The 18,629-nt window shown below is 44.4% G+C and overlaps 1 protein-coding gene across 8 annotated transcripts in view; it reads left to right on the top strand.

The window, feature by feature from the left end:
- Window positions 1-18,629, top strand: part of DAB1 (DAB adaptor protein 1) — a 1,095,315-nt gene that overhangs the window by 1,073,051 nt on the left and 3,635 nt on the right. For 7 of the 8 annotated variants that reach the window (XM_036026162.1, XM_028512523.1, XM_036026161.1 and 4 more), the window contains 3 exons: window positions 2,127-2,675; window positions 6,244-6,371; window positions 6,724-6,834. In XM_036026162.1, coding sequence (XP_035882055.1) covers window positions 2,127-2,675; window positions 6,244-6,371; window positions 6,724-6,819 — 773 coding nt within the window. In that variant the 3' untranslated portion in view covers window positions 6,820-6,834. The remainder of the gene's footprint in view (window positions 1-2,126; window positions 2,676-6,243; window positions 6,372-6,723; window positions 6,835-18,629) is intronic. The other variant, XM_036026164.1, reaches the window with a different exon arrangement.

Below are 18,629 nucleotides of genomic sequence, written 5' to 3'. Positions count from 1 at the left end.
TGCCCCCCCCACCACCACCAAGTTATGACAACCAAAACACACCCCACAAATTTCCTAATCACCCTCTAGGGGGCAGTAGCACTCCCACTGAGAACCATTGAGCCCCATCAAAATACATCAGAAGGTAAAAATAAAGTTGTGGAATTCTTAGTCTGTTGCTAGGTTCAAGTCCTGACATTATATGATAGGCAAGACAACAGGCAATGTAAGCAAGTTTCAAGTTTGAAATGTCTCATAAGGGTATTGTCTATTTTGTTTGTTGATACCCCTGCCTCATTTCATAAAAGCATTTAACACTGCTCAGTTAATCATCAAGATTAACTCATCTCCATATCCTGTCTCAGCCCCACTGGAGCTTCCTCTCACCTTGCAAGGAAATGACCTAGCTTTCAATGTTGGTTCCATCCCTTATCAATCAACTCAAGGACAGGCACGTTGGAGACTGGGGTATGAGAGGGGAACCTGCACCCATTTGCTCTGGGCTCACCAGAGTCACTGTCATGACCCATGACATCACCAGTGCCATGGCACCTGCCTGTCTTCCTTCAGAAGTTGCTGTGATCCCCTGCACCTGCCCCTCCTCTTTTCCTGGTGTTGCTGCTGTGTACCTGCAAATTCTTTCTGGCAGCCATAAAAATGCTGGTTTTGAGAGGGCAGGCAAAGCCAGGTTCTCTGCTCTGCCTGGCCTGGTCATCTGTCTCCCAAGCTTGACTGTGCATGCATATGGCCATTGGACCTTCTAAGAAGGATGGGGACCACTGGAAGCACATGGGGGTTTCTCCAGGCCTCCAGCATGCTAAAACACTCGATGGCCAGACAAGGGTCACTGACTGTGCAGCACCAGAAATCTGTCGTGGCCATCACGGGGACAGTCTGGTGCAGAGAAAGAACACTGGCTTTGGAGACAGATGACCTTAGTTCAGATCCTGATGCCACCTTGTGCCAGCTGTGTGACCCTGTATGAGGTACCTGTCCTCTCTGAGGGCCAATTTCCTCATCCCTGAATTAGAGATAATGCCCACCCTACAGGGATTTTGTGAAATGTAAAGCATCTAATGCTGTGCCTGGTACATTGTAAGCATTTAATAAGTGGAAATTGTTATTGTTACTATTGCTACCATAAAAAGTGTCACTTGCACTCCTGTTTAAGAATGACTGTATTGTATCACAGTAACATACATGAGTATGCCCCTTGGATGTTCGCAGTGCCCAATTTGTGCTGTATGAGGTGCTCCTGAACAGACAATTGCCTATATATGTAATCTCTAAAATTGGCATAATAATAATTCAGAAATGTATGATAATACTATAGCTTATTTATTGTGTCTGTTACATTCAAGCAAGCTATTAAGTACATATTTATAGGCTCTGATTAAAATCATACTAATTGCTAACATTTACTGAATGTTCACTCTTTGTCAAGTGGAAGACTGCACACCTTAAATTTATGAACTCAATCTTTAAACCATCCAAATGAGGCAGGAGGTATTTTATGCCCATTTCACAGAAACGGACATAGAGACTTAGAGAGCCCCCTAAGCCCTCCCCAAATTCCATGGATAAGAAGTGGCAGTCTGAATTTTCACCTTGGCCTCTAAAACCCCAACATTCCCATTTTTATTCACTTTGCCCATGGCTTTGATGCTGGGAAAGAAGATGTTACAACCTGGCTTCACACTAAAGAGCTCCAGCAGTTTGAGAAGGCCCTAGGTCTAGCAAAAAGGGGAGGCAAGATCCAAAGCCAGATGTGCCTGGTTTCTAGTCCTCTGCCCCTTCCACTGAGACACACTGGCTGTGGAGGCTATGTGATGTCAGAAACCCTCAACGACTGTAGCGATATTATTATCACCGCCCACATACCTGCCTGGCTTGCTCCTTCACTGCAGTCTAGCTTCGGTTTACAAGTTGTCTCCTTAGAGAGGTTTCCCACGACCACTGCTCTGGAAGGCAGGTCCCGTGAGAACAGGACGTCTGTGTTGCATCCACAGACAGAAGTCATCCTTGTATCTGCAGGCCCTAGCACACAGCCTGACACTTAGGAGTTTGCTCAGTATCTTTTTGCCCATCACCTACCTCCATGAATTACTCTTTCCCAGGATGCCTGACTCTTCTTTTTCACCTTCCAGGTTACGTTGCAATGGGCGCCGTCCTCCCATCCTTCTGGGGCCAGCAGCCCCTCGTCCAACAGCAGATTGCCATGGGTGCTCAGCCACCAGTCGCTCAGGTGATGCCAGGGGCTCAGCCCATCGCATGGGGCCAGCCGGGTCTCTTCCCTGCCACTCAGCAGCCCTGGCCAACTGTGGCCGGGCAGTTTCCGCCCGCCGCCTTCATGCCCACACAAACTGTTATGCCTTTGCCAGCCGCCATGTTCCAAGGTCCCCTCACCCCCCTTGCAACAGTCCCAGCCACGGGTGACTCCACCAGGTCAAGTCCACAGACCGACAAGCCCAGGCAGAAAATGGGGAAAGAAATGTTTAAGGATTTCCAGATGGCCCAGCCTCCACCAGTGCCCTCCCGCAAATCCGACCAACCCTCCCTCACCTGTACCTCAGAGGCCTTCTCCAGTTACTTCAACAAAGTCGGGGTGGCACAGGATACAGATGACTGTGATGACTTTGACATCTCCCAGTTGAATTTGACCCCTGTGACTTCTACCACGCCATCAACCAACTCACGTGAGTGCCCTTCGTAAACCCAATGAGAGTGGTGCCTTGTTTCTAGGGTCAGAGAGCCAATCTCACTTACATTCAACTGGACCCTTTGTTTATGTTACTCTTACAGCTAGTAACAATAGCTACCGATTATTAGGTGCCAGTTATAACTCACCTGTCTCCTTCAGTGCTGTATATTTATTATTTTTATACTCATAATAGTGTTTATGACAAGTTTTCTTGGATCTATTACAGGTAATGCAAGTGAGACCCAAAGGCAAGAGAATAGACGAAGCGGTAGAATTGAATACAAACCTGTTGTTTTACCACCATGTCACTTTGCCTCTTTAATTTTGGTTCATTTGCCCATTCATTCATTCATTCATTCATTCATGTATATCCCAGCTATGACACAGGGATTTTTGTGTGGCTCACTGAAATAAAAGTGAATGTTGCATGTGAATTGAAAAAAATTTAGGAATAAGGATAAGAAATTAGAAAATTAAGGTGAGAAGAAAACTTAGAAGCAACCAGAAGGCCTCCTATAGCTGGTAGCGCTGAGGCCAGACTCGGACTCAGAGCTCAGGCCAGTCAGAAGGAAAGGTGGTGGCAGAGCAGGAAGCTCCGGACTGGGAGCCTGAACAGCAGCTTTGTGACTTACTAGTGGGTGCCTGGGTGCAAGTCGTTTTGTCTCTGTGAGCCTCAGCTTCTTCATCTGACTTAAGCTGAGGGTTATCGACAAGATTCAGTGACATACACACTAAAACCTCACACACCTCACAGAGTTTGAGGTGGTTTTATTGTCACTGCTCTTGCATAGTGAGTGATTCTGTGCAGCGTTCTGGACCAGCACTGTGATCTTGGCTCCTCCACCACTCTTGCCCACAATCTGTTGGGCAAGTGTGTGACTTCTCTTGCCCTCAGCTGGGCCATGGGTGAAGTGAGCGGTGTGCCCCATTCCAGTTCTGATACTTGGTGGCTCTACCCCAGCTCACCTCTCTACTGCAAACGTCTGGAAAATCAGAGCAGTGCAGCCAGTGAGAATCCAGGCACCCTTGAACACACATGTGCATGGTCAACGCCATTTGGGGAGGGTGTCTGGTGATCCCGCCTGTGCTCTGACAACTGGTACGGGGAGAGGAAAGGCTCACGGAACGCTGAGTCTGGTGTTTTCATCGCTGTCATGATGACACGGATCACTGCTCAGCCAATGCCAGGAATTGTCAAAAAAAAAAGCACTCTAGTGTTAACATAATTAGATACTGTCATTTCAGCCAGACTTGGGGTGCTATCTGAAAATGAACACCTTCTATGTGCATAAGCAGCCTACTTCCACTCAGGCCAGATGATCTACATAGTGGGGCCTCTCTATGAACTGCCACTCAGGGTTTCAATGACAAATAATGAATAAAAAGACAAAATGTTGCAGAAATGATGGTCATGCATCAATAAGCAGTCACCTTTTGAAAATAAGTATTTCTCTTTCAGTGCACCAGCTACAAACAGAAGAGGGAAGTTTAAGTTCTTTGAGGGCAGGGAACATAATCACGCCTATTCTTCTCATACTGCTAGCACAGTCTCTAGAGCATGGGAGGCATTTTGAAAAATGTCTCAGAGAATGAAACAAACAAGACAAAGGTCACTCGTTTACTGCCGTGTTTTCGGACCAGGGTTTTGAAATGTAGGCGCTATTGATGTTTGGGGCCAGATGATTATTTGTCCAGGAGGCCATCCTATGCATTGCAGGATTTTTAGCAGCACCTCCAGCCTCTGCCCACTAGATGCCAGTGGTATACATCTGCTCCCTAGTCATGAACAAAAAACGACTCTGGATGTTGCCAAATGCCCCCTGGGAGCAGAATAGCTGTGGACTGAGAATCACTGTTTTAGAGTTAGAGATATTCCATAAAACCTTCTAAAGGTTAAAACACTTGCATAAATAAACTCCTAGTTATGCTCCCTATTGATTTCATTTAAAGAGTATGAACAGTATACCTCTCAGACTGGGGAGCTCAGCTGGGGTTCTTAGCCTTTAGTAAGCAATAATCCACATCGAACACAGTTCAGAATTGAATTGCACTAATAATTATTAAATGCCCACAACTTATCAGGGTGCCTCCCTGTCGCTTACCTCACTTAAATCTACTCTGACTAGTTTGTTCCATAATCATCTCATGAAACAAAACAGACTTCCTTCTAAATTAGAAAAATGCAATGTTTTTATTTTAAAGAGAATGATTAAAACCAACCTCTCTGTCCTCTTCTCCATCAGCATCATCTTTCAATTATTTTAACTGGAGGACCAATTAGACACCCGAAGTAAACCTTAAGTAGAAAAGCACAGTGGAACAGACAGTGCTGAATCCCCGTACTGCTGTTGTTTGCACAGCCATGTTAACCCTGAGAAAGTCACGTGTCACTTCACCTCTCTGAAGTGTCTTCATCAGAAGAAAACTAAAACAACAGCGGTGATTATCTTAGAGAGCATAATGAATGCAAAGTGTCCACCACGGTGTCTAGCTCGCCGGCACACAATAAACCACCTTGTTATTCTAAATGTAGATAGCTTCATCAAGGCCAAAGGAACTCCCCAAGTTTTGTATTCACTCACTCACTCTCTGATAAGCAGCTGGAATTTTGGAAATTCTGCAAAGTTATTACAGGGAAGCCTTATCATTGGTGTTTGAAATTCAGCTACTAACTCACGCCACACTACCCCCTCACTTGGGTCTGAGCCAGTGACTGGTATTTTCAATGGCAAATTAGAAATTTTTGAAGGAAAAGTGGTTTCAAATGGCATATTTGTTATAAACCTCTGGCACAAATGAGAGGAGGAAAAGGCGGGACAGTTAGGAGAGAAAATGCACATTCTTACAGAACGAGGAATACAGTGCCAGCTGTGAGGTTGCCTCGGGGATAGCCATTGTCCAGGTCGCTGGGACACTCTTTATTTAGCACGTGTTTCTCGTATCCTACTATGTGTCAGGTTAGGAAGTCTGGCTCTACTGGTTGCCAACTCTATGGCCTGGAGCAATTTAGCAACTTTTGCTTGCCTTAGCTGTGTAATTGTGATACACCTACTCCATGGAGGCTTTATGAGGGTTACAGATATTATCTATTTAATTTCTGACAGTATCTGATACACAGAAGGCAGTCACTGTGTATTATTGTCCTCTGGCTGACTTATTCTTATTGAATTAATTGTATGATATTAAGAAACAGAAAAGGAAAAATAAAAAAGTCTGGCTCTCAATGTGAGTGTGCAGAAAAATGGAGTTTCTGATTCAGCAGGTATGTAGGAGGGTCCAAAAACTGGCATTTCTAGCAAGTGCCCAGACGTGGCTGATACCATTGATTCAGGGACCATCCCTTGAGAACCACTGGCTATTCCATCTGTGTGGACTAGCACCTTACCGTCCGCCAAGAATGTGAGAGGACAAGATAAATATGTACAGAAGAAAGGGTGAACTGTGACAGAAAGAGGAGTCCTGTGGTCTGACTTGAGCAGAACCCAACCCCTGAGGTCTCTGTGGGGCGTGTGGCCACAGCCAGACACTGACGGTGCATCCTGTCTTTGCTGGTCTTTGTGTAGCTCCAACCCCGGCCCCTCGACAGAGCTCTCCGTCCAAATCGTCTGCATCCCACGCCAGTGACCCCACCACAGATGACATCTTCGAAGAAGGCTTCGAAAGCCCCAGCAAGAGCGAAGAGCAAGAAGCTGTAAGTGGTGGGCATATTCTTTCCGGTTTTGTTTTCCTTAAAATTAAAATCTCTATATTTGCCATAGACAATGCATGAGGAAACTTACATAGGAAAGAACACTGGGTCAGGTGCTTAAGTTCTTAAAAAGTTACTAAGGGGCTTTCTTTTCTGTTCCAATGAGTAGTGAGAAACATTTCCGTTTGTTAAGTTGTTCTTACAAGGTCTGGCATTTGTGGGTGTGGCATCCTCTGACTGAAAGTTGCTGCCTCCATTAAAATAACCGATTATTTGTGTGCATGAAAGTATGCGCTGCTGTCTTATATTTCAGTTGTTGCAAAGAAAAAAAAAGTGTTATCTTCTTGTGTTCTAGCCTGATGGATCACAGGCCTCATCCAACAGTGATCCATTTGGGGAGCCCAGTGGGGAGCCCAGTGCTGATAATATAAGTCCACAGGCCGGTAGCTAGATAGCGCAGGTCTGGGTAGGTATCTGTCCTTTTATCTCCTTCATCCCCATGCTGTTAGCTTTCCCTTTAGCTTGTTTTCACTTTGAAATTTACATCCCTGGTGTTCGTGTCATCTCTCCTTGCCTGAACATGCCTCTCATGTTTGTGCTATCTCTCCTTGCCTGGTGTCTGTTTGTCATCTTATTTTCCCTCATGGATGCATGACCTTTGACATATATCGGGGGTTCGGGGTGGGGGGGTGAGTGGGGAATGGCCATATTATTTTATTAATGACGTGTTCTCGGTGAGTGGTGATGATAGAATGAGGCATGGTCAATACTACTTAACGTGGATTCAGTTTCTGAAAGCATCAGTTTTGAGATGGACGCATTCTGCCCACCCTGATCAATTTTCAGTGAGACGTGGTTCAGATGCTTTACTCTTTTAAGCAAAGTGTCGCTGAGTTTGTCTACACTCCACAGATCTGAAGAGGTCACCAACCAAACACACGGAGAAGCCAGAGTAAGAAGCAAAAATAAGTAGTGCTTGAAATAAGATTGGCAGAGATGGAAGGTTGTAGTAGTCCATTTTGCCGAGCCAAAAGAGGCTCCCGCCTGTTTCCAATGTGAAAGGGAAACTCAAAGCCCAAAGACATATAGCATGTGCTTCTGAGGCGCCGCTGTGTGCACCTGTGCTACAGCACGTGGCTTGCCACCCACCCACTTCAGATTCCATCAGCAGCTACTTTGAGAGAAGTGTACTTACATTTCCCACAAGTGGCTTTGGGCACTCAAATTTCAATACATCTGATTTGATCGAAAGAAAGAGTTGCTGATGAAGCGAACCTTGTCGGCAGACAGGAGTACACCTTGTTACCCAGACATGATTTCTAAGGTCACTCCTTGTCAAATGTGTTCAATTTTCAGACACTCTCCTCGGTTTCCACAGATGTGTGGGATGGACTGCAAGGCTGGACCCACAGCGTCCTGCTTGTTTGGTCCTGAGCAGCATGGTCAGACCATTCACATGGTGGATGGCTCTCACTATTCACACAGGGATTCTGAGGCTACCTCACTTGCAGTTCATATAGGAGTTATTTTGATAGTTATCAAAAGCTAAGACAGTGTTCTGGAGAAAATACAATAACAATAAAAGAGCAATTAAAACTAAAAATAAAGAAAGAAAAAAGAAAGTGCGTTTTGTTAGCAGATTTCATAATTGAAGAACTTAGTATGCTGTATACTTTCCCTCATCATACCAGTACAACAGTGCATAATAACACGTGGTGCCATGTAAAACCATGTCATGCCCGTCTGACGTGTTAGTCTTGCCAAGCTCTTTGGGGAGCTGGTGAGTTAAAGGCACAATCAATGTTCTGAGAAAGAGAAAAGTTGAGGATCATGGGTGGACTCCTTTGGGAAGAATCCCCAGGAGGTTTTCTACCCCTTGTGTGTGTTTTATTTCACGTGCTTCATCTTGCCTTAAAAAGCTTGATGAATGAACTACAGGTGACAACAGCCATTCATCAGGATAACAGCAAGCATCATCCTAAAATTGAAGTTCTTCTCGAAAACAAAGATGACTTACACCATGTGCAGGTCAATGTATCAAATCCTCATATTTATGAGCCTGTTCAGCTTGAGACAGTCATTCAAGCTGAACTGTTCCATGGGCTTTAGCCTGTTCCATGTCTGCTGCTCCATCCAGAACCCCACGCCATGGCTGAGTTGTAAATGGATGTAGCGTGGTACAGTGAGAAGAGCTCAGGATTTGGAACTTGAGTTCAAATTCTAGCTCAGCAGCTACTTAATAGTGGGAAATCTTGGGCAAGGGCCACAATTTCTCTTGAGTCTTGGTTTCTTCTTCTGCTAGGAAGGGCTTATAGTATCCATTACGTTAACTGAGATAGCATAATTTGAGTCTCTAGAGTAGAGGTGAACACTCGGCGCTGAGCCTAAAACTCGGCTGTGAAAAATCTGGGTTCCATAGTAACACTATTTGAGTTGAGATGATGGCTCTACCACTTACTAGATGTGTGGCCCTGAGGAGATTTTATAATAAATCTCCAACTTATTTTGAAAAATAAGGATAAAAGTAGTGCTTCTCCATAGGGTTATTGTTTGGACTAGATGAGGCGATGTATGTGGAGCTCTTAGTGCCCTGTCTGACACAGAGTGAGCACCCAGTAGACATTAGCTACCGCCGCCACCACCAGCATCGCATGTGCTCAATGAAGGTAGTGTCCGCACTACCTTGGGTTATATACATACATTAGGACTTAGGTTTAATAAATTCTGCCATAAGGACCTAGGCCATTGCCTGGGAGATTTTGCTTTGTACTTTCTATCTTCAGATCATTAATTTGTGATACACCTCAAAATAGCTTTGAAGAGGGAAAGAAAAGATGAATCTACTTCTTGGCTCTCTGACCAGTGCTGTCCCATAATCAGAATGACCCTAGTTAGGGCCTCAGGGCCCCTTTTCACTTCCAAAACAATGAATAGTTTGGATTTACATGTAAATTGTAATAAGTAGCTCCCGGGTCCAAAGGAGGGCTGGGCTATAATCTTCAATGGAAGTTCTTTCCTCCTTTTGAAAGCTTAGCCTGGCCATTTCACAATTGCCTGTCAAGAATGGCAAGCCAGGAGACTGAGGCTAGCCTTGCACATGTAGCCCCTCAGCACCCACAGGGGAAGTCTGAATGAGCCTTTCCAGACCCTTCATCAATAGCAGTGAGGCTACATTTGATCTTCCTGCCTCTATCCCATTCACCCACCCAACCAACTGGAAGGGACTAGGACGGAGAGTTCCCAGTGCTTTTCCAGGCATGCAGAGAGGGACGACGAGCAGGGGTAGTCCTGTCCGTGGTTTTAATTTCCCCTGTGCAAACAGTCCTGCCTTCCTTATCGCACTTGAAACCCACTATCCCCAGCTGTTTGTTTATTAGAAATACCTGCACAGTTCTGAGGAGGCGGGGGTGACATCTGCTGATGAGTTAAAGCTGCCATGGTAAGAGGAAGCCGACGGACTCAGTCCTCGACGGTGGGAGCTGTGGGGCTGATCTCAAACAGCATTCCTGTTTTAGCAATAAAGAGAAATATCTTCAATTATTTCATTTTCTCCTACCCTCCTGCTTGGGAAAATCACGTATCTTTGAAAGACTGGGTCAACAGGGGCAAAAAAGAACCAAAATAATATTATAATGGCTGGTGTGGGAATGGCAGGTAATTTATACTTTACTGATATGTTGCTGGACCAATTTTAAGGGCAAAATGTTAGCTTTTGAGGAGATGAAAGAAAAATGAAAACATTTATTTGGTTTAATGGCTAAGTAAATAAACTGCCTATCAGACTCCCCAGCTGTCAAGTCAGAGTAGCATCTGTAACAATAGGGAATTGTTTGGTCTGCCTTGCTCACTAACAATAGACATTGCCATCAATAACAAGTCACTGTCATTTTTTTAATACTGATCTTCATAGTGGGAACCCAAGATATACAAAATATTACCTGATGGATTTCTAGTGTTCGAGGGAAAAGAAAGCTAAACTTCAGAGGCTCTGGGAGGAAGAATCTTACACACAAACACCACCACCCCCCACCACCACCACCAAAAATAAGAAGAAGAAAAGAAAAGCACACAGAGTTTGGAGGACTTGGGCCTGAGTTATGCTTCCAAATCACATGACCTGAGGCAAACTTGTAACCCCTCTAAACCCTGGTCCCCTCATGTGGTGGATACACAGGGATAATCAGACCAGCTCCTTCCCAAGGCAGTCTCAGAATCACAGGATATCATGAATGTGGAAGTGCTTTGTAAGCTTTGAAAGTAAAATACATGTGATCAGATTATTATTAGTCTTCTGTTTTTTAAATAGAACCAAAAGATAGAATCTTAAATCAAAAAGCCATGAGAACAGAAACTTATCTTTCCATTTCATGGGCATGGTGCTCAGTTGGAAGTCCAGCCCAAGCTGTTGGAAAGGTTTTGGCAGGAGATGTGCAGGGTCTGGCTGAGGGCAGGGTGGGCCAGGATGGGGGGCTGGGCTTTGAGCCTAGAGATACTTGGAAGATGAAATCTGGAGGACGCTAAGACTGAAGGGAAATGGAAAGAAGGGGGCATACCTAGGATTGCCCCCAGGCTCCTGATATAGTGCTCTAGGTGGCACCAGTCACCATGCTACCGAGCACAGAGCAACGTGCCTGAGCAGAAAGAGGGCAAGTTCACTCTGAGAGCAGCGGAACTTGAGGTGGGTATGAGACATCCAAGTGGAGATGCCAGCCAGTAGGCTGCTGGCTATGAGACTCCAGAGGTCAAAAAAGCAAACCAAACAACATGATTCTAAGGAGTAGTGGGCACAACTAGAATACACTAATAATTTAGATAAGAGGCTAGCAAACTCTCTGTAAAAATTTATGTTTTATAGGCCATATGATCTCTGTCACAACTGATTTGCTCCACTGTTGAGGCAAAAACCAGCAAAGAGTGTGGCCAAGTTCCATAGTAATTTACATACAAAAAACAGACAACTGCCAATACTGGCCAAAAGCCTGACCTCCGACCTCTGACTTGGATCATGCTCACTGCTTCTAAAGTCACTCTGCAGAGTAATGACAATGCCTTTCATTTACTACCACTAAGAACATATATTTTAAAGTTACTAACATGTTTATAGCACTTTTATAAACATCACCTAAATCAATCCTCAAAGGAACACTCTTCAGTTTTTATTTTTCCCATTTCATAAATATGATAGGTAGAAAAGTTAATGACTTGCTAAAATCAAAAGATTCACATGTAACAGGGCTGGGGTCTAAATCTAGACCCAGGTTAAGTAGCTCAAGAGCACACGGACAGGGCCAGGACGCCTGGGTCTTAGCAGCTTCCCTTGGACTTAATCACTGTGTGACCCGAGGCAGATGGCTCCATTTCTGGTTTTTGGTCTTCTGTAAAACAATGCCCATGGGCCCTTCCAGCTGTGACATTCTAGAACCTTCTGACTTTCCCAAGTCACCCAGTTAGGTGATAAAAGACCCAACCCTCAAACCAGATCTTTCAACAGCATCCTTTCCCCAGGATGTCCTTATTCCCAGCTAACGAACAACAGGACCAAAGTCCCTTGCACATGCTGACTTCATTAGGGTTCCTGGAGACCATTGGCCTGAGATCCAGGACCCACCTTTGGACAGCAAGGAGCTTACTCTGGACAGGTTCTCCTGCTGATGGCAGAGAATTGGTGTCAACAACATCATTGTCTTCATCTGCTGTGTGACAAGGTCAGAATAGATGATGTGCGTGTACAAAGCAGATACCTCATGTCCATCATTATTATTGATGGGAAAATGCAAAATTGATCAGAACACGTGCAGTTCCCCAGGGAACCCATATAGTGCATCTCTGTGTTCACCAGATGGTTTTCACACCCTAAGGCCCCAGGAAGTCGGTGCATTTTGTAGCAGCATTAATCTCTAAGGTATCATCATTAAACTCATTCTGTGTTTTGAAGACTTTTCTTCCCCGAAGGACAATTTTTTTCAGAATAAAGATGGTTAGAAAGATTTGGGCTTTTTCCCTTTCCTTTGTATAAACAGGAAAGGAAGACTCCAACCACTTGTTAAAATCCATTTACAGATGAAATATCTGAGGCCCAGGAGAAATGCTTGCTCAAGCTCATGTAGGTAGTTAGGTTTGCCGGGATCTTTCTGGCTCTAAAATCTGTGCATTTTTCATGACTCTATTTATGAACTTTAAGTTATTTCAGCCTCATTTGCATTCCCTGGTGACCACCACCCTCTTCCATTTGCAAGTCCAGGAAATGTCAAACCCCATGGAGCTAGGCTCCAGCGTTGGGACTAGAAGGCCACGAGACTGGAGGTGTTGCCTGGGCACGACAGCACTGAGCCTTGGCTCACATCCCAGCTCCAGTCTGAGCCCTGGCTTGGCGCAGTGCTGACCTCCCAGCCTGAGCTCACTCAGCAGTTAGATGACACGGTGTCCATTGACCTCACGTGCAAGACCACCTTTCTCAGTGTGCTGTGTCTTCTCTCCATTAATAATTTTTGGGGGCACACCTATGCTAGATGTGGCCAAGCTTTCCAGAAATAAACACAATAAATTAAATGGTTGCAAAGTAATAAACACAATTTAGGTATCTTTCAAAAGGGTCTCATTATAATGTGGGATAGGAAACTCTTTGCCCTGTACTATAAGCCAAGGAGCTAGGCTAGGTGGGGAGTGAGGAAGCCAGCCCAGAATTGGGAGGCAGACCTGGGCTGCCCTGCTGGCTCTCCACTGTTTCTCGTGTAGTGTGGGATCAACAGCACTCCCGTATTCAGGGCTTCGGTTTCTTCCTGCAGAATAGGAACTGTCAGACTGACAGCCTTTCTTGCTTTGACATTCTACAAAAGGCAACACGTAGTGGAGAGGACAGTGGGCTGGCTATGTTTACATGAAACTCTAGAAAGAAACAAATCTAATGTTAAGGGTCGAAAGCAGATCAGTGGTTGTAGCATCTGAGTGACAGGTTGACTGAGGAGCACACCAGGGAAGTGTTTACGATGAGGGAATCTTCTGTAGCTTGTTGTGGTAGGGAGGGCCCACAAGTGTATACATTTGTCAGTGTCATCAAACTGCACACTTAAAATGGAAACATTTCATTGTATGCAAATTCTAACTCAATGGAATTTATTTAAAATCAGAATGGGTAAATTCATAGAGATGGGAAGTAGATTAGAGGTTACTAGGACTTGGAGATAAAGGAGAAGAGGGAGTTACTGTTTAATGAGTATGATAAAGGAATTTTAAAGACAGTGGTGATGGTTGTACAACATTGTGAATGTCATTATGCCATTAAATTATATACTTCATGATTAAAATGGAAAATTCTATGCCAAATATATTTTAGCACAATTTTTAAAAAGCTTTAAAAAATAACAAACCTGGTTATATTCCAGATACCCTCTGTGCTGGCTGAGTGGGCTTGGGCAGGTCACCCAGCTCTGGGGGGCCTTGCTGCTCCTCTGTAAACAGAGATAGGATTGCCCAGGGTACAGCCTCAGCGTGATGCCCAAGTGAGACCATGTTTGTAATACAAAAAAGTCCTTTATAGCCTGCAGATGTTTCTGTCAAAATAAGCTATTATTAGTCTGTGATTCTGCTTGGCTGCTGTACTCAAGCACATAATTCATACTTCAAGTGTACAGCACATATGTGGAAGTTCCTTATCCATAGGACTTGGCAGACAGATTCCTTAGATGAACCCCACATTCTTTCTGCATTTCCCTGAGCTGACCCCTGGCCATTATTAGGTTCCACAGCAGAGCCCAGTTGCAGTGGCACATATGTGCTATGAAGGAGAAGCCACCTACAGGTGATTTTTCAGCCTAAGATCATCCTCTGGAGAGAAGGTATAAAGCCACATGCCCAGACATAAGGGACCTAACCATTCCAGAGTACCTGCTTGGGGCCAGGCTCTATGCTAGGCAATCAGTGTGTGCTTTGTGCTCCGATGCTCACTGCACAGCTGACAGAGAGGATTTCTAGCTTCATTTTACAGATAAGGAAACTGGCTCTCAGATGGGTGAAGGAGCCTTCACAGAACCCTGTGGTTACTACGTGGGTAACTGAGAAAGAGAACAGCAGCCTGGCAGCCAGGAGTCCGCAGCACTCACAGCCAGGCTTCAGTGCTCTGTTGAATATGAATATGAACTAGTGCACTGAACATCAACGTGGGACAAGGCCACTCAGTGACCATGATGGCTCAAAACAAATCAAGACCACTCGGTAGACATGGCCCAGCACAGGCAAAACAGGAGCATTGTCCACATTATAAAAATGACCAAGCATTCTTCTCTCCTACCTTTAACCTTGCTCCATTCTTTCTGCCCTCAAGATAAGATTTATCAAAATAATCATACTCCCACTTCCTGAGGGCATCCCCCTTACTTTCTTGACCCTCCCTAAATTGTCTAACATAAGCTCAGTGTGGTAATAAGCCCTTCCCAATGCCCTGCTATGCAGATGCCCTTGCTCCCCTCACTGTGCTGAGTAATAAGCCCAACACGTTCAACTGCAAGTGTGTCCCTGGTGGACTCTGGCTGCAGGAGATTGGCAGATTTCAAATCTGTGTGCTTTCATTTTTCACCGTGCCTCCCAGCAAACAGGGTATTCAACTTAACTCAAAAGTTGGGGGTTGATTTTGTTTTCATTTGCACTGTCTGCTTTTCCACCTACTTGGTTGTCCCCTAGAAATGAAGGTATTAATATGTTAAGCACAGGTGAGCTTAAAGTTCATGAGTATTTGGCAACTCCCAATAAGAGAAGAATCACTTGTTCATTCACTCACATTCTCATTCTTTATGTTGTTAGCAGGTGTGCCTCCCATGCTCCAAGCTCTCACTCAGCATTTGGGGTGCTGATATGAAAGGTGCAGTAGAGCTCACTGTGTAGAGCACAGGTGACAAACACAAGGCTCATGGGCTGAATCCAGCCCTCTACCTTGTTTTATCCAGCCCGGCACCTTGTTTCTACCCAGCGGCAGTCCCAAGCTTTCACTTAACTGTTAAGGAGTAGTTACATTTATATAGCCCTAAAATTATATTTGGCCCTTTGAAGGCACTTGTGAGGCTGATGCAGCCCCTGGTGAAAATGAGTTTGACACCCCTGGTGTGGAAGGTACTAGGAGATAATATAATGGCAGTTAGACAGAGGTCTGCACAGGGCATTACAGAGTCTAGGAAGCCATTATATTAGGGCTGGTTCTGAAAGTATGAACTTCCAGGTGCAGGACAAAGAGAGGCCCCAAAGGCAGAAGTTATGCCAGAGCAAAATCTCAAAGGTCAGAAAGTCCTGTCTTGTCAGGTAGACCAGAAGTACCACACAGAAGGGGGTGGGGGGACATAGGAGAGAGAAGAGGGAGAGGAGGCTGGATGGGCAGGTGAAGCTGTATTGGAAAGGCCTCTTGTGGCACCCCAAGGGGTTTACATTATCATTGGGGCAATAAGGAGACAGGAGGGTCGTTCCAAGCAGGGCACTGGCATGACCAAATTCATTTCAGAAGGAACATTCTGGCAGAGGCATATTTAAAAACAATCAGTCAATCAAACAAACAAACAAAAACACCTTTTTAGAAGGTCTGATATACCTGACCTGAAAGTTGACTTTTGATCCTTGGACTGGAAGGGGCATTTGTTAGTTCTAATAGACTGTGAGACTAATGGGTCTCATGTGCCCAGCTAAGGAGTTTTGACCTTACCCTGTGGGTAAAGGGAAGCCTCTGAAGGAGTTGAAGAAGGACAGAAGTGTGATCCAATCTGCCCAGAGAAAACAAACCAACAAACAGAAATGCCCAGTGTGCTGTGGTAATGTGTGATTCCAGTTAGACGTGTTAGAATATCAAAAATAGCCTCAGGACCTCATCGCAACCTTGCCAGAAGTCAGGTCAGAAGTTTCTGGATCAGAGGATTTCCAAGCTCCCCTCCAGCTCTGACAGTTTAAATTTCAGTAACAAGAAAGGTAAAGCTATCACGAAACAGACAATGCATCACAGTGTCAGACTTGGGGATGATCTGCTACGCAGGGGTTTCCACACCAGCGATCCCCTTCATCAGTGGGGATAATGGAGAGTTGACTGCACTCGTTACTGTGGCTGTGATGGGCATTTGAAGCTAAATTCCAGCACGCAGGGGATGTGTGAATATTTATCTCAGCTGCAGAAAGTTAATGCAGTGTGGCATTAATTACCCTGTCTGAGCCTGCTGTCTTCTTCTGTTTTTAGGTGTCATTCTCAGTTGAATAAATTAGTTCCAAAATTAGAAAAGAGCACATTGTAGGGTGAGATCAAGGCAGCCTGATGTCTGAAGGCATCCGAAAACGAGAGGGGGCTGAGCAAGTCTGCCCAGGGAAGATTTAGCTGCATCCTTGCAGCCCAGCAAAGGACAAGGAAAGTGGGTTTTTCCAGTACTTATACTTTGTAACTCCACCTTGGCTTCCCCCACCCCATCCCCAAACACAAACACACGGGAAACTTACAAGTTAGCCTTACAACAGGGATTTGAAACATTTCAAGGCATTGGTAGAGAATAGATTAGCTGATTACTAAATCATCTCACTACAGATTTTGCTAGGTTAGAATTCGAGAGAATTAAGGCCAAATTGGAGTACTTTTGAGGACAAAGGGATCAGAACAGCAAAGAACTTACAAACTGTATCATATTCATTTATTCAACAAACCTTTATTGAGCACATAGTGTGCTAGGTTCCCATGTAAAAGGGCAGAAGGAACTGGCAAGCTGTAACCAGAAGCAGAATGTGGAAGAATAGGTTTCCATACTTTCTGTCATTGGGCGGCTGGAAGAAGAATGACTTGTTTTCATTATGTTTAAAGGGCAGTGTGCAGTCCATAGGCAGAGAGCAGGAAGGGACAAACAGGTGCTGATACATTGCAAAATAAAGTGCCTGGAAGGGTAAGAGGGTCTTTCTCCCTGGAAGAATACAAACATAATGAGTTCTAGAAGAAAATATCCTGGATCCTTTTCATGGCATGGTTGCTAAATAACCTCAGGACTTTGATGAAATAAGAGAGCTCTCTTCTCTGAGCTTCAGATTGCTCATCTGTAAAATGAAGGATCTGGACAAAATTATCTTCTAGTCCATTGCAACTGTACAATAAAGACAAGCAATATGATATATTAAATACATGAGAGGCAGCACAATGACCTTGAGATCACGCACCTCTCTGACCCTCAGTTTTTATCAGCAGAATGAGGATGGAGAGAATAAAAGCTATTCCTATGACTCTTAGGCAGATAAAATAAGATATAAGGGAGTTTATAAACTCCAAAGCACTCCACAACACTACAGCTTGAAGAGGTGGCCTTTTCTTTTCTTTGTCAGCTGTTGTAATAGAGTAGAAAAAGCACTGGACCGTACTTTCAGGTCTCATGTCCCAAACTTACTGTGTGATTATGGGCAAATTACTTAACTCTTCTGTGCGTGATTTCTCATTTGCAAAAGAGATAAAGCATCTACTTTACATGGCCATTGTGATAAGTTAAAAATGTCAGTGTACTTGAAAATACTTAGTGTGCTAGACACATAGTAGGGGCTCACAGAATGCCGTTTTGATCTAATGGTTCAAGAAAATAAGCATATAAAAACATCTATACTCCCATGGCAGGAGGCAGGCTAATATATAAAATATGGCAGAGTTGCGATGTCACTATGTGCATTTAATTCTGGCACAAACACCTAAGAGTGACAGCATAAAGATCAATTTTCATGGATAGGCCTATGTATGCTGAAGACCAGAGTGTTGATCTAATCTGCTTGCCTAGTACCTCCTAGGCCTTTTTGGCATGACATCCTGAAGTGTTTTCAACAAGGCCAAATACCATTTACCATCTGTGTTTGGGTGCAAAGTTTGCTGTGCCATATATTGGTGAAAATCCTGTGTGTGTATATCTCAGGACAGCCCTACGAGTGTAGGCAAAGGACTGGCTGAAGCTGAAACAGCAGATTGAATGGAAACAAGTCCCAGAAGCTTTTCACTAAGAGCTAATGACCCAGTGGCTGTTTCTCTTGCCGTAAAGTGTGCCCAGTTGTCCTCTCTGATTGAAGAAACCAAAGAGCAGGTTGGAATAGAATTTCAGCTGTATCAAGTGGACCTTCATAAAACTGCTGAAAAAATCTCTACTTGACTCATGATGGTTGTTGCCATCCTCTGAGGACCTGTTATTGCCAAACACTGTGTTAGATGCTTTATATATTATCTCTAATGCTCTTAAGAACCCTGTAAGATAAATGGTATTCCCATTTCATGGTTGGCAAACTGAG

This window comes from Phyllostomus discolor, chromosome 5 (genome assembly GCF_004126475.2).
Source record: "Phyllostomus discolor isolate MPI-MPIP mPhyDis1 chromosome 5, mPhyDis1.pri.v3, whole genome shotgun sequence".
NCBI lineage: Eukaryota > Metazoa > Chordata > Mammalia > Chiroptera > Phyllostomidae > Phyllostomus > Phyllostomus discolor.
Note: the sequence above shows the minus strand (reverse complement) of the source record. Positions and strands in the feature narration are given on the sequence as shown.